The sequence below is a fragment of the Citrus sinensis genome, chromosome 2 (genome assembly GCF_022201045.2).
Source record: "Citrus sinensis cultivar Valencia sweet orange chromosome 2, DVS_A1.0, whole genome shotgun sequence".
Classification (NCBI taxonomy): Eukaryota; Viridiplantae; Streptophyta; class Magnoliopsida; order Sapindales; family Rutaceae; genus Citrus; species Citrus sinensis.
Genome location: NC_068557.1, coordinates 32,331,247 through 32,345,639, shown reverse-complemented (window position 1 = coordinate 32,345,639; position 14,393 = coordinate 32,331,247). Strand labels below are relative to the sequence as shown.

Genomic DNA, 14,393 nt, shown 5'->3' with positions numbered 1-14,393 from the left:
TTTGCACTCGAATTTATACTTTGGACACCCTAATTTTCATAAAAAAATTTAGTGTGGGATTATTTGAACTCATCAAATTTTTTTTTACACCCATTTTAAAAAATAATTTCATTATTAAAAATTAAAATTTTTAAAATTACTATTCACTAATCTCTTTTTGTTTCTAATTTACCATTACGTATTCTCTCAACTCTCACGTTCTATAAATTAAACACTCAATTTCACTTTCTTTTTAATTCTTTTTTTTTTTGTCTTTCTTATTTTACCATAATCTATATTTCATTCTTTTTATTTATAAATTTTTTTTCTTGATATTCATTAACTTATGTGTTTGGTAAAAATTAATTTCTTGATATTCATTAACTTTCATGGTTGATAAAAATTTATTGATACTCATTTTTAGATAGGTTTTGTTAATCTTAGTTAGTGATACTAATTGTTTGTAACTAAAATAATATATTCTAATGAATTGATAAGAATTTAATTTGTGAAATTGAGAATAGAAAGGGAAGAAAATGTTAATTAAGTAATTTTTCAAAAATTATTTAGATACTAAAATTCTTAATAAAAAAGAGTGTAGTAAGGAAATTGATGGGTTTAAAACTTTAAATAGCCTCACCTAAATTTATATTAGTAAAATAACCCTAGTTAAATTTACTAATAAGGACATTAACATACAAATAGAATGAGATATTTGCATCCTTGCAAAAGACCGTAGCTAACATCATCACATTAATTTTCTTTATAGGAACTATAAGTTAGGGATGTTTTGAGGTGTTTTAAAAAATATAAGGACTAAATGGGCACTAACATCATAATATAGGGACTAAATAAGTTTTTACCCTATAATTAATTGTAAAATAGAAAAATTAGAATTTTGAGGAAAAAATAGAAAGCAAATAATTTAAGTTAATGGAATGATCTTAATTATGGATAATTTTGACATTCGAAAGAGCGTAAAGAGTAACAATTATTCTTTAAAATTTATTAAATGAACGTGTAGAATAATGGAATGTTAAGAATAAATTTAGAGTACAAATAATCCCAACCTTACTGTCTAGCAGAAATTTTCATGTTTAGATTTTTAATTTTTAATTTTTAATTTAGGCCGGTGTAGCATATGTCCCTAGGTAGCAGTTACACCTAGGGATGGCAATGGGCACCACCCGCAGCGGGTTTGCCATTACCAAACCCAAATCCGCACAAAATTTAAATTACCAAACCCACCCGCAACCTGCAGCGGGTTTTAATTTTTTTTTAAAAACCCACCCGCAGCGGGTTTTAATAATTACCAAACCTGCAATGGTATCCGACGGATTTTTTACGGCTTTCCGTATTTAAAATCACCAATATATTAATATATAAATGTATAATAATAACCTCAAATTCCATATAACATACTCAATTTTATATTTAAATAATGTCAATAAAAAATTAAAATTTCCACATCAATTCAATACAAATTCTCAAATTTAAGTATAAATTACACAAATCTATTTAAAAAACACAAATTAGTATCTACAAATAATAATTACATTTCATATTATCATTTAAAACAAGATCCAAGAGAAGATATTCATTTCATTCACCACCATAAGCACACATCCAACACAATGCCTATAATAATAATTAAGATTAATATTTTTAAATACTAATTCGAAGGGAAATGCCTTTAGTTTTCTTTAGGTTATGACTTTAGAATAAGAGATGAGCCACATACACACATACACAACTTTGAGCCTTTGTCTATTCGGTAATTTGATTAATGACATTATTTTCTTTATACATTTTTATATTTAAATTAAATTAAAAATATTTGAAAAAAAATATTACGGGTTTGGTGGATATCCATGCGGGTATCCACCGGATATAAGGTTAATACTAAACCCACCCGCATCCATGTGCGGGTTTTAATTTATAATACTAAACCCGCCCGTAACGGGTAAAATTACCCGCAACGGGTGGATTTTGGCGGGTGGGTTTGGACGAATTTGTGGGTTTACGGGTACAATTACCATCCCTAGTTACGCCCCTGAAAATCTGATATGAAGGTAAAATAATAACAATAGAAAATGTAATAAATAAATGGGGAATGTTATTGACGAAACTGAAGCCCCAATCGTGTCCAATTTGTAGAAGAACTAATTGGGCCGCTGTGGGCCTGCAGGAACAACCGAACAAGAAAACATCTGACCAAGAATTCATATAAAGAGGGCGTATCTCGAGTCTTGTAAGAATAAAAGAAACAAGACCAGAAATGCAGGGATGAATCGATGTTATTGACGAAACCGATCGTTCTATTTACGGTGATTTTGAGCGGCACCATTATATTCATTCTATTTTTCTGGCCGAGTTCATCGTATTCACACGAACAAAATCCCATGGCTCGAAACTTTATATTGTGGCTCCATGGCTTGGGTGACTCCGGTCCAGCCAATGAACCCATCAAAACTCTCTTCACTTCTCCTGAGTTTAAACTCACCAAATGGTCCTTCCCTTCTGCTCCTAACAACCCTGTTACTTGTAACTGTAAGTACTTATTTATATATTTCAATTTCTACCATTGTGGATTTTTTTCACATGGGTTTTGGTTTGTTTTAGTTATTTTTCTTTTGGTGATTTGAGAAATTGCAAGTGGTCAAGTCATAAGTGAAGTGGAAAGAGCAGTAAAAGTGTTGTTTTCGTTCCTTGATGCAAAATAATATGTTTAACACCTATGGCTTTTTGATCCGAAAATTACTTAGTATGTTGAATTTGTAGATCAGATTACTTAATGGCACAATTATCCTAGTTTTTTAGGTTTGGTTTTTGGAGGTGTGCAATCTTTTCTTTATGATGCAGTTTTTGTTGTTAATGTAGACAATTTGAGCTATATGGACCTCTCAAATTTTGTGTCTGTTGATGGTTAGCATCTTACTCAGTCTTAATCATGATAGAATTCCAATCACGTGATTTTTATGCCAAGGTCACATACTTTTTTTAATCTATAAATTTTTACATTTGTTGGTGGCAATTGGCAAACTCAACAACTTTTCATAGTAAGCGTTAAGCTGTAACTCTATTACTTTGCCTATCCTGGTGTCTTTATCACCTTTGACGTTGTTGTTGTTGTTTATTGTATCCTTTGCAGTATCATTTGTTGCTCCTTACACCTAAGACAAATAATACTTTGTACTTATATTACTAATTTGCATTACACTGACCTTCATTGTGTAAAGTTCAAGACCTTTCACTTCAACTATGTTAAGTTAATGTTTAGTCATATTGTTATCCTGACAAAGATGTTTAGCCTTTTCTCTCCATGCAATGCCTTGAACTACTAATTTACTTCTCTTTTGTAGATGGTGCTGTGATGCCTTCATGGTTTGACATTCATGAGATTCCTGTGACTGCTGTAAGTCGTTTCAGCTCTTTCTGTTGGAAGTTATATGAAGAGCCTCTATTTTATTCGATAATCCATGTCTTCTAATATTGAAATGTTTCCGTTGTGCTTTTCCTAGATTTTTGTTGAAAAGTATTGATGGTGACAAGATGAATCATTATTAAATTTGTTTGAGTTTTGTGTTGCTTATTTGTATCAGAGTTCTCCGAAAGATGAATCTAGTTTGCTGAAAGCAGTTCGAAATGTGCATGCAATGATAGACAAGGAAGTAGCTGCTGGGATAGATCCTAATAATGTTTTCGTCTGTGGATTTAGTCAAGGAGGTCTTTCTTTCACACATGCAGAAAAAAGGAATTGCTGGTTTGCTATTTTGATTGCCTCTTATATGAAGAATATCTTCTGTAGGTGCCTTAACTTTGGCCAGTGTTCTGTTATACCCAAGAAAACTTGGAGGAGGCGCAATTTTTAGTGGATGGGTTCCTTTTAATGCTTCTCTGATTGATCAATTTACATCAGATGCAAAAAAGGTGCTTCTTTTAATGACACCAATGCTATCCAGTAACAGTTTTGTTATCATTTTGAAGTAGCAGACATGTGTTTTTCACTGGACTTTACTCGGTATCCTCAGTTGTACTTATGTGATGCCATGCTTTTTCATGGTTTAATGGGTTAAGATCTGAAATCTATTGCAGACACCGATTTTGTGGTCTCATGGAATGGCTGACAGAACAGTATTGTTTGAAGCTGGACAAGCAGGTCCACCTTTCCTTGAGCAAGCTGGCATAAGCTGTGAGTTTAAGGTAATAGATACAGCATAATCTCAAATTCTCTCTTGATTTAATGCTAGACTTCTGTGAACAGTTATATCTACAATTTGGCAGGCTTATCCTGGTCTTGGCCACTCTATAAGTAATGAGGAGCTCCGGAACCTTGAATCATGGATCAAGACTCGTATGAGCTGTAGTTCTTCCTAGCTGTTTTGAGTATTGTTGAAATTATGCCTGATCATTCTTTCAGCTACTTGGAGGTGATCAGTTGATCATTGATTGGTGATACTGAATGGGATAAACAAAACGTGCTCAGATATTATCCATATTCTGGTGTTATAATATGAACTTCAATTGCTCTATTTTCTGTTGTTGAATCAACTGAGTTTTGTCCTTCCTTATTTGAGGGATTATTTCAGACTAATATGAAATTCAGCCCAGTTTTCTTTGCTTTGCAACCACCTTGCCATTAGTTAATTTCACTTGGTACATTTACGTCGGAAGCAGGAATCAGCAAGCAGGGACTAAATCAAAGAAAGTGACACAATTCATCAATATCATGCACTGTGTACATTAGTAAGTCTCAGGTTGTTGATTCTTATTTATAGTGGCCAGATGGCTTAATCCTAAACGATACAAACTACAAACAGAGTGAAAACTCCTTAATGAGTCAAAGATAAGCCCAAGCTCAGCTGCCAGAGGCTGACCAATGACCAGTCTCACCAAACCCTAATTGAAACTTTGACGTATAAAGGACGGGACTCCTTTTAAGAGAGAGAGACAGAGACAAATCATGGTAGTAGGTCCAATCACATCACTGCACTCCCACCAACCCTGCAAACTGCATAAACAACAAACCCGCGAATACAATTCACTCACTACTATTATTGAGTGTCTGTGTATCATCTGTAAGGACTCACTTTAGCACCCTCATCGTTCCCTGAATCTATGTCACTGACCCCAACAATACAAAAATTCTCATGCTCATCCCTATAATTTATATGAAAAAAAAAAAACAAATAGCTCCACATGTTTACCACTTTTCTTAAGCTCATGTATATCAGAAACCATTGAAAAATCTAGATATCCTATTTATTTTATTCTAGTAATTAAATAAATAAAATTTTGATGATTAAATTATTGGCCTATTAATGTAGAGTTAATTTTATTCTTAATATTTAAAAATGGATTCAGTCCGTTCTACATTTAAATATGTTAGTAGTTTTATAAATTACAAATAGAATAGATTTGTAATGTAATATTAAAAGAAAAAAAATATCTTTTTCACTAAACTATATTAGAGAAAAGATAAATGGTTTAAGAGAAGTATTATATTTAATAAATGAGAAGGCTTGAGTATAATGATGATACAAGTGTATATATAAATTTGTGGGTTAGAACAACTTTGAAACAAGATACATATGCGCACGCACAGACACAGAACATGGACCGAGTGAATATTTTCGATTTTAGAAATCACAGGGAGTTGTGTGATAATTAGTAATCAGAAGAATAAAATTAATAAAAGCTCATCACCCTTTCAAAAGTCCAAACTCCAAGCCGCCCAGTCTCTTGTTTCTCTCTCTCTCAGAGTTTGATAAGATAAGCTTGTCTGTCCCAAGTCTCAAAAGAGAAAGGAATAAGCATCTGAATTCCAAGCATCAACTATGAAGAAGCTGTACCGCAAAGGCACGGTTCATCCATCGCCACCAATCATATCAGACCACCTGTCCTTTCTTCCAGCCGCCATCCTCACCCTCACAGCAGCTCTGTCATCGGAAGACAGAGAAGTCTTAGCTTATCTCATCTCCTGCTCTAACAACAACAGCAGCGGCGGCGGCAGCAGCAGCTTCCAGGGTCAACGCAAAAGCAACCAGCAAAAGAGCGGCGGCGTTTCACTTGCTAAAAGCAGAAGCAGTACTGCTGGTAACAATAACAATGATCATCCTCCTCTGTTTACTTGTGATTGTTTTAGGTGTTATATGAGTTACTGGGTCAAGTGGGATGCTTCACCAAACAGGCAACTGATACATGAAATCATCGATGCTTTTGAAGATCATGAGATGTCGCACAATAACAGGAAAGTCAAGAACAGCAAGAAAGATAAGAAAAAGAGAGGTTCTGGAACTGATCATAAGAAAAATGATCACCAGTTGCAGGATCAGCAGTTGTTGGCAGCTGAGTCAGAGTCTTTTGGAGAAAACAGAGATGGTAATGATCATGAGGATTGTAATAATAAAGGAGAAGAAGAAGAAGAGAAAGGTTCAGTGAGGAGCTTTGTTAGTTTCATCGGAGAAAGATTTTGGGGTGTTTGGAGTTCATGATATAATCTTCTTCATTTTAAGAATAATTGATTAATTAAACAGGTGGACTTAGTTTTAATTTTGTTTTTCTTCTTCTTCTTCTTCGTCTTTGCTTTTTGTATATTAGTATTACCCTTTTACTATGTAAACATGGGTAGTTTAATTTTGAAGCATCAGTTATAGTATAATTTACTGGTTCTGGATCAACAAAAACATCCGTCAATATTTCTTTCTAGCTACCTTCATATGGTTTTTTTTTTTAATCCAAATTTTATATTAGCCTTCATACTTATTATTCATACAAGATATTTTTGTTTTTTTTTTTTTATGTAAAATCAACTCAATTATTGATGCTAGTTTCTCTCTATGATTTTGCGTTTTGGCTTTTCAAAGTAGAATCTTTTCTGAATAGCCCCCCCACTGTGATTAGGGCTAGTTTACCAGATGAGTTCAAAAATGTTAAAACTTAAAAATTGGTGCTTTTTTAGGCAATGGTATGATTTTTGGAAACAATATAAAATGGAAACCCCACTAACCCAGATAAAGAAAGAACGAAAGAAAGAAAGAAAGAAAGAAACTGAAAACTGTTTTTCCGTTATTTTTCTATCTCATGCAACTATAATTATAATTATATCTATCTTCTTAATGGGGCAGGGAAGGCATGTGTTAAAAAAAAAATCATTTATTTTGAAATCGCTTTAAGAAATAACATTTTTTATAAATATATGATTAAAATTATAATAATTTTTTTTATTATTTGTTATTTGTTATTTGATGTATGTGATTTTAAGTGTGTGGTTGAGGCCATTTGGGCTTGTAGTCCAGCGATGAACTATTATTTTCAAAGTTAACTATGATTATAATAGTAATGGTTTGAGTTTTTACGGACTCAATCTCTCTTAATTAAATATAATTAAATAGATATTATTTATAATGTTTTTTTTCTTATAAAATGCGAGTGGAGTAGAGATATTTTTCTTTCGTAAAGGGTATTTAATTGGGTATTTAATTGGGTACGTACTTCATAGATTAAAAAATATAATAATATAAGTTTTATATATATATATATCTGATTATGTAAATATTAGTGTAATGATCTGTTGTTATAATAATTTTATATATCTTTATATAATATAATATTATAATGCTTAATCAGTTAAAAAGTTAAAAAAAAAATGTGTGGTTGAGATTCGTGATTCAATATATTTATAACCAATAAAAAAACGCATTCCTCTAAGAAAGGAAAAGACTTGTGTGGTTTTATTACGACGTCGTTTGTCAGTGGGCTAGAACTAATTCTGAGGCTGGACTCGGAGGGTATTTTGGTCATGGTCGGAGGAATAATAGGTGTCGCAAAAAACGAGGTCGGCAAAAGCAAGGGCCTTCGATTAGAGCAAAGGGTCCATAAAGATGTCCCCACTCGCCACTCCCATCCAAACTTCTTTTCGTTATTCCCCAAGCAAGGCATTTATGCTCTCCATAATTTCTCCATAAGTTCATCCGATTTGACTATACTACCCCCTCCGAAATTTTATCAATAAATCCAAAGAATTCTTTCCATGCATGCTTGCTTAGTTGCTTGTATCATTTATTTATTTATTTATTTATTTTAACGAGAGTTAGTGTAGTCTTTTGTCTTCTTTAATCTAGGATTTGTTGCATTTTATATTAATAATAATGGCAGAGTGGTAAGTCAGGTGGCGTTGGGTTTTGTCATGCAAGGAAAGTTGATGGGAACAGTCGATTTTAATAATAAAAATTAGTTGATCAAAGTGGAAGAAAGGGTGTTTAAGTGATTTGAGTCCAAAAAGGAGCAGGATATCTTTTAATTTTATATTTCTTTTATGAAATTTTGCAACCCCCCCATCTCCCCCATGCCATCATGTCTTTATCTATTCTCACCCCCTTTTTTTTAACATAATATTTGGGTGATGCTAAGTTACGTAGCCTACATTAATTCATGAATTATATTTAATAATTTATGCGTTGTTTTATTAAATGTACGTCTTAAATTTTTTTGTTATATAACTTCTAAATTAAATGTAAGTTACTCCCACACCCCAAATACATTATATTATTATTATTATTATTATTATTATTATTATTATTATTAAAAAAAAAGAAAAGAAAAGCGAATTCTCCCCTACTTTTTGGTGGACAATGAATACAGAAAAAGGAGACAAATCAGACAATTGGCTCAGGTCTCGGTGACTCTGCTGGCTGCTGCCACAATTGCCCCCTTCTTGTACTTGCTAAGCATTTCAATTGAGAGTTCATTATCATTATCTCATTTTCTGTAAAGATTAAACGCGTTTCCCGATTTGATCTTAGATCATCAGCTGGAGTCAAGATGAGTTCGCTCTTTTCTAAACCCAATCCGATTCATTTTGCATTTTGCCTTTACCCCAACATCTACGTTGAGAAAAAAGACTTCTATAATATATATATATATTCTGATCTAGCGTCCGAAATTAGATTGTAACGTATCACTCGTTAAAAATGTTTTATGAACCTATCACATTAATTATGAAATAATAAAATTGAGAGGACACCAGTCATAATTCATCAATATAATTTTTTTTTTTTTTTTTTTTTTGTAAATCTAAACTGAAATTGGTTTTGCTAATTCATATTCTAAAACGCGCAATGTGGGCCTGGGAATTTTGGGCTACGCCTACGAAGCATTAAAACTTTGAAATTTGAATTCGCAAATAATAGACACCAAAAATGAAATACGTTTGACTATTTTGTGCGGTGGGAATCAATATATTTCAATTTTGATAAGTTCCTCAACATAAAGACAAAAGCGCTACGCGAAAACTTTGTTATTCTATTCAGCTTAGAGATGTTTTGAGATTCCGATCTGCTTGAATTTGTAAAAAAATATACGAATTTAGATGCACTGTACAGATTATGAGTAAATTTTTTTGAATACCTGAATCTGAATAATATTAAATTCAAATATAATTTAAAATTCAATAAATTTACCTAATAAAATCAAGTAAACACCAATCATAATTCATCAATCAACAAATCAATATCTAGATAACTTACAACAATACTATAAATTCACAAATAAAAATACCACAACATAAATCAAACATCAAGAATAACATAAATTCAAGTCTAACACCACCACAAATACACAAATAAAAACAATACAAATCCACATAAATTCCATTTAAAACAACCACAAATAAAAAACACCACCACAAATTCACATATGTTTGATTTTTCTTTTCATTTAACTTATTTTTTAATTTAATTTTAATCTAAGAAATAATTTAATTAAAAAATAACGCGGATCTAGATGTTCAATTTTTCGTATGTAATTACATCTGGATTCGGATCCGCACAAATCTGATTTTTTAGCATCCGACTCAACATTTTTTAATGTGCGTATTCAGATCGGACTTGAATTTTTTTACCAACCCTACTTTGACCTTTCTCAAATTCAACCTAAGTTTCTGAATCTTTGAACTCCTCCTCATTATATAAAACTAAATTCTGGAAAGGGCAACTCTATAAACCAATATATTTACCAGATCACATCAACGACTCAAGCGTCCTGCAACTTTTACTATAATGTTTTTTGTGTAATAGAATCACTAATTGTGAAGTTGCAGATAGAAAACTCATTGAATAAACTCATTTGATGTGATCGTAACTTTAATAGGCACGGCATTATTTGAGCTTGACATAAATTTTCGGTGACAAGCATATATAATGACCAATAATTAAAGTTGACTAATGGTTGTATTAGGTGAAGATTCCTCTTTTTTTCCTTTCACCTATAGGGTTGAAAATTTGAAATCGTCTATGAAAAACGACTCCATATGATGCAATTAAAGTCAGCTAATCTCCAAAGATCTCAATGGAATGGTATAAAAAAATTTGGACAAAAAAAAAAAAAAAAAAACAGTAAATTAAATGCATACAAAAGTGTTAGAGATGATCATTAAGCAAGGGATTGAAGATACAACTCTTGTGTACATTGAAGACGGTCAGAAAGCGTACCGGCTCAGAACCAGAGGGTATTGGATCCACAATTCGACATCTCCTGCATAGATGATCTAAGAAACTATGCAAATAACGTACACATATAATTTAACTGAACCATTTGTGTTTCATTGTTGCTTTACTGAAAATCAAACAATAAAAATTGGTTACTTTTGCAATAGGAATACATCGAATGGTAATGGTGGCTTCAGTGCCCAAATCCAAATCAATAATCCAATGTCATCACATTGATATGCCAGCAACTGACCTTAGATATTTCCACACAAATACAATTACATTAGATAAATATTTTAACTAAAAAATATGTACGGATTATTATGAACTGATATAATATTTACTAGTGCGGCCACAATGGCAATACCTTTTGTAACAGTGTAGTCAGGCATGTACAGGTACAGAGGAGCCCATAGAGACACAGCCTTTCAAGCGTTCAAGAATCAGATTGCGGCTCACAAGTCCTGAATGTGAAGTAAGAGGAAGCCCTTCTTTCGCACACTCGTCGTATTTCTCTAGTGCTGAAACAATGTCACTGAAATCTGGACGCTTTGATGGATTTGCCGCCCAGCAACGCCTTATTAGATGTGCTAGAGCTGGCTGACAGCTAGCCGGCAGCGGAGGCCGCTCATTCTGTTCCACAAAAAATTGCATGTATTAGAAAAGCCAAATTAATGTCCGAGCTTTTGGGTAAAATATGCCAACGCTAATACGATACCTTCTCAGCTACGGCAAATGCAGCCTGCACTGGGGTCATGCCTTGGAAAGGAAGCAAAGCTGTAGTGAGCTCCCACAGGACAATTCCGAAGCTATAAACATCAACTTTTCGGGTGTAGGGTTTCTCTTTAATCATTTCGGGTGCCATCCAGCGATAAGTTCCCATGTTGCCTTTGGTCTCGCGGCACTGTGTTTCAAGGCAAGATGTGCCAAAATCTGCCACCTTAACTCGCATATCATCGTTTAGAAGCAAATTATTTGACTTGAGGTCTCTGTGGATCACTCCTTGTGAATGAAGATACTCCATTCCTCGGGAAATGTCTAGAGCTAACCTCAAAACCGTTTCCGTCGAAAGCGAGTATGGCTCTTTTTTGTTGAGATACATCCTCAGAGTCCCTTGCGACATGTATTCAGTGATGATACAATACACTGGGGGCTTTTTACAAGCTGCAATAAACTGTAATGAAGACGGTTCACTAATCTTGGCCAAGAAATATCTCTCATTAGCTAAGTTATATTCCCTAAAATAGGGTTAAATTTTGGTTCAATTTCTTGTCTACATGGCATTCAACAGGCGGAACATAAAACCGGACAAAGACAATCACTAGATTGCTCAAAGATACATGAGATATAGGAAAATTCCTGAAATTTTACTAGGATTTAGCGTCACAAGGTTACTCTCTCTCTGGCATATCAAATCGAACCAAATATGACAAAATGAAAAAGCCCACTATATATTTAACAACTGTCACAATTGTTAATAAAAATAGAGAAAATAAATGTTATAGCAGAAGCAAGTATGAATTAAAAAAAAAAAAAAAGCTTTTGTCTTTTTCTAAAATTTTGTGCTAATTAAGTAGCAGTACAATTTACAAAATTACAAAATCTTACCTGAACTATATTGGGATGAAAAAGTCGTGAAAGCAAGGCAACTTCAGACTTAAACTGCTGCTCTAGCTTGGCTCTAGTCTCCTCTATTTGATTTGGGATCCTCACCATTTTCACAGCAACAGCTCTTTGCTTATAAATCCCTCGATAAATTCTACTATGAGCCCCAGAAGCAAACTTGTTACCGATAAACAACTGAGAAAGATCAGCCGTCCATTCCTCTTGATCTTCCTTTGATACTTCCCAAGTCTCCACATTTTCTGAGTCCAAAATCATTGACCAAGACTCCAGGCTATCAAATCTTTTCTTCTCCAAGTTCTCCATATCAGAATTTAACTGGGATTTTGATGACGAAGGCACTGATACCCTTTTGCTCTTCGATTTTCGAAGCCGAAATGCATTGAAACATGAGGTAGCCATTGTATTAATTAGCCCTTATGTTAAATGTTTATTTATAACTATCAAAACAAACAGTCACAAGGAGTTTTCCTTCTGAATGTGTGAATTGATTTTAGAAAGTGCATGAACTGATTCAAAAACATTAGGCCTATAAAAATATGGAGAAAACAAATAAGTTTTCATGAATGTTTTAAAACAATGACAGAATCCAAGCAACCCCAGATAGCTTTTGCAAGCTTTCCATATTCCAAAAGCCTATTTAACTCAAAACAGAGGATTTTTCGTTAAAACAAAAGGATGCAAGATACGAAATAAAGATTATTCAGATTCATGGTTACAAGATTTAGATTGAAATGAAAACACTTCCAAAAGGAGGGGGAAAAAAAAGCACAGAAAAGAAAAGAGTTGTAATATTTTCACGGCTTTTTCCTAATCGGATCAAGAAGAGATTAGGTCGTTTGGCAGTAGAAAGATGAATTCAAAGCAGACATTTCAGGGGTGTCTCGTGATTTCTCGGTTCAATTAAAAATCAAAGACTTTCTTTTTAGAGGGAGCTTTTTTCTCAGACTCTCTTGTTTCTTTTTTTTTTGCATCATTAATGCTTAATTAGTGGCCACAGTGACAATGGTTTCATTTCATTTCTTATCGTAAGCTAAACTTTGCATTACTTTGAAACTTTTAACAGGATTTATGCCCTTCTTTAACTGTAATGCTTCTGAAAATCATCACTTAAAAATGGTCATAAATTAAAGTTATACAAGTGGCATACACACGTGGGCAAATCTTGCATAGAAAAGTGGCAACTTATTGACCATAAATATGACGTATCAATCTTTTACGGATTAAACATACGGATTTTCTTTACAATTCTAATTCATACTGTCGGTAAAAATGTTGAATTGGATCTAATTTTAACAGTCAAGATTCTTTGCTTGCAAGCAATCGATGTCCTAGTTTCTAAAGCTTTTTGCTTGCAAAATTGCAGTCTCTGTCCGTTCATATATTGTGCAGTCATTATCTAATCATCAAAAGGTTACGATTAACAATAGATTTACTATCATCAAAGTCTTTTTTAAGTTGTGCTGTTCGATGAGAAGATATTTCAGGCATCGGGGCACAAGTGGGTTTTATTATAGCTGCATGTGATTTACTGAGAAACCAGCTAGCTGTAGTTCATCAATCTCAAAATCTTCAAGTGGACCTTCAAGACTCAAGCAAGTGGCAAATAATCACTTATTAATGTGTGTATATATATCCATATAATGTTTAACAAAATTTTTTTTCTATTTTTAGACGACGCCCTCACTTGTGCAACTCATATCCGAAACTTTTACATCTGCACTTGAAAGTTTTCAAACAATCAAATCAAATTATATTATAAGTTTTAAGAAAAAGGCAAGTGAGCATAACTAATTCTAACCCCTGGATGCGTGCTCAAGCTATCTCTATATATCACTTTATTCCGAACTAATCAGGAACATGCAATTGTTGGAAAACGGTATACATTGTGAGTAGAGGAATCGTTGAAAGATAGAATAATGTTATATTCGCCTGTCAATTCTACGATCAAAGAGTATCGTTTTTTTTTGTTTTTTTTTTTTATTTTAAATTTCATACTTCCCATCATGATTATTGCCTTGGAAGCTAAGGTCACTCATGGTTGGTATTAACTATTGAGGTAATATAATTTAAAAAATTAAAATAGTGGATAGTAAATATGATTTTTAAATAATAATTTTTGGTGTTGTAACTTAAAAAATACAATTATTGAACCTAAAAAAACAAATGGGGCCTATGTGCTCTTTCTCGTAATTAATGTGCTAAAATTAAAAGGCAAGTACTCTGCAGTCCAGTCTTGACTAATAAGCATGGATTAAAGAAGAAAATTTTCTAAAAACAAATGAAAATTTGATGCATTGTCGT

The 14,393-nt window shown here is 33.0% G+C and overlaps 3 protein-coding genes across 5 annotated transcripts; 2 read left to right on the top strand and 1 right to left on the bottom strand.

Moving 5' to 3' along the window:
* The first annotated feature begins 2,229 nt into the window (after positions 1–2,229).
* LOC102607592 (probable carboxylesterase SOBER1-like) lies at positions 2,230–4,511 on the top strand. The gene is made up of 6 exons (XM_006467288.4): positions 2,230–2,529; positions 3,342–3,394; positions 3,582–3,705; positions 3,788–3,909; positions 4,075–4,182; positions 4,264–4,511. The coding sequence occupies exons 1-6, from the start codon at positions 2,274–2,276 to the stop codon at positions 4,354–4,356; spliced, it is 756 nt and encodes a 251-aa protein (XP_006467351.1). The 5' UTR covers positions 2,230–2,273; the 3' UTR covers positions 4,357–4,511.
* A 1,123-nt stretch (positions 4,512–5,634) lies between these two features.
* On the top strand, positions 5,635–6,687 carry LOC102607887 (uncharacterized). Its single transcript, XM_006467289.4, has one exon. The coding sequence runs from the start codon at positions 5,817–5,819 to the stop codon at positions 6,471–6,473; it is 657 nt and encodes a 218-aa protein (XP_006467352.2). The 5' UTR covers positions 5,635–5,816; the 3' UTR covers positions 6,474–6,687.
* A 3,611-nt stretch (positions 6,688–10,298) lies between these two features.
* LOC102608181 (serine/threonine/tyrosine-protein kinase HT1) lies at positions 10,299–13,121 on the bottom strand. 3 transcript variants are annotated; one of them, XM_006467292.4, is made up of 4 exons: positions 12,075–13,121; positions 11,185–11,640; positions 10,834–11,099; positions 10,299–10,714 (listed from the first exon to the last, which is right to left on the bottom strand). In XM_006467292.4, the coding sequence occupies exons 1-3, from the start codon at positions 12,489–12,491 to the stop codon at positions 10,851–10,853; spliced, it is 1,122 nt and encodes a 373-aa protein (XP_006467355.1). In that variant the 5' UTR covers positions 12,492–13,121; the 3' UTR covers positions 10,299–10,714; positions 10,834–10,850. The 3 variants fall into 3 exon arrangements, with proteins under 3 accessions (XP_006467355.1, XP_052290240.1, XP_006467353.1); XM_006467290.4 differs by having other exon boundaries at positions 10,301–10,719; XM_052434280.1 differs by having other exon boundaries at positions 10,299–11,099.
* Between the last annotated feature and the right edge of the window lie 1,272 nt (positions 13,122–14,393).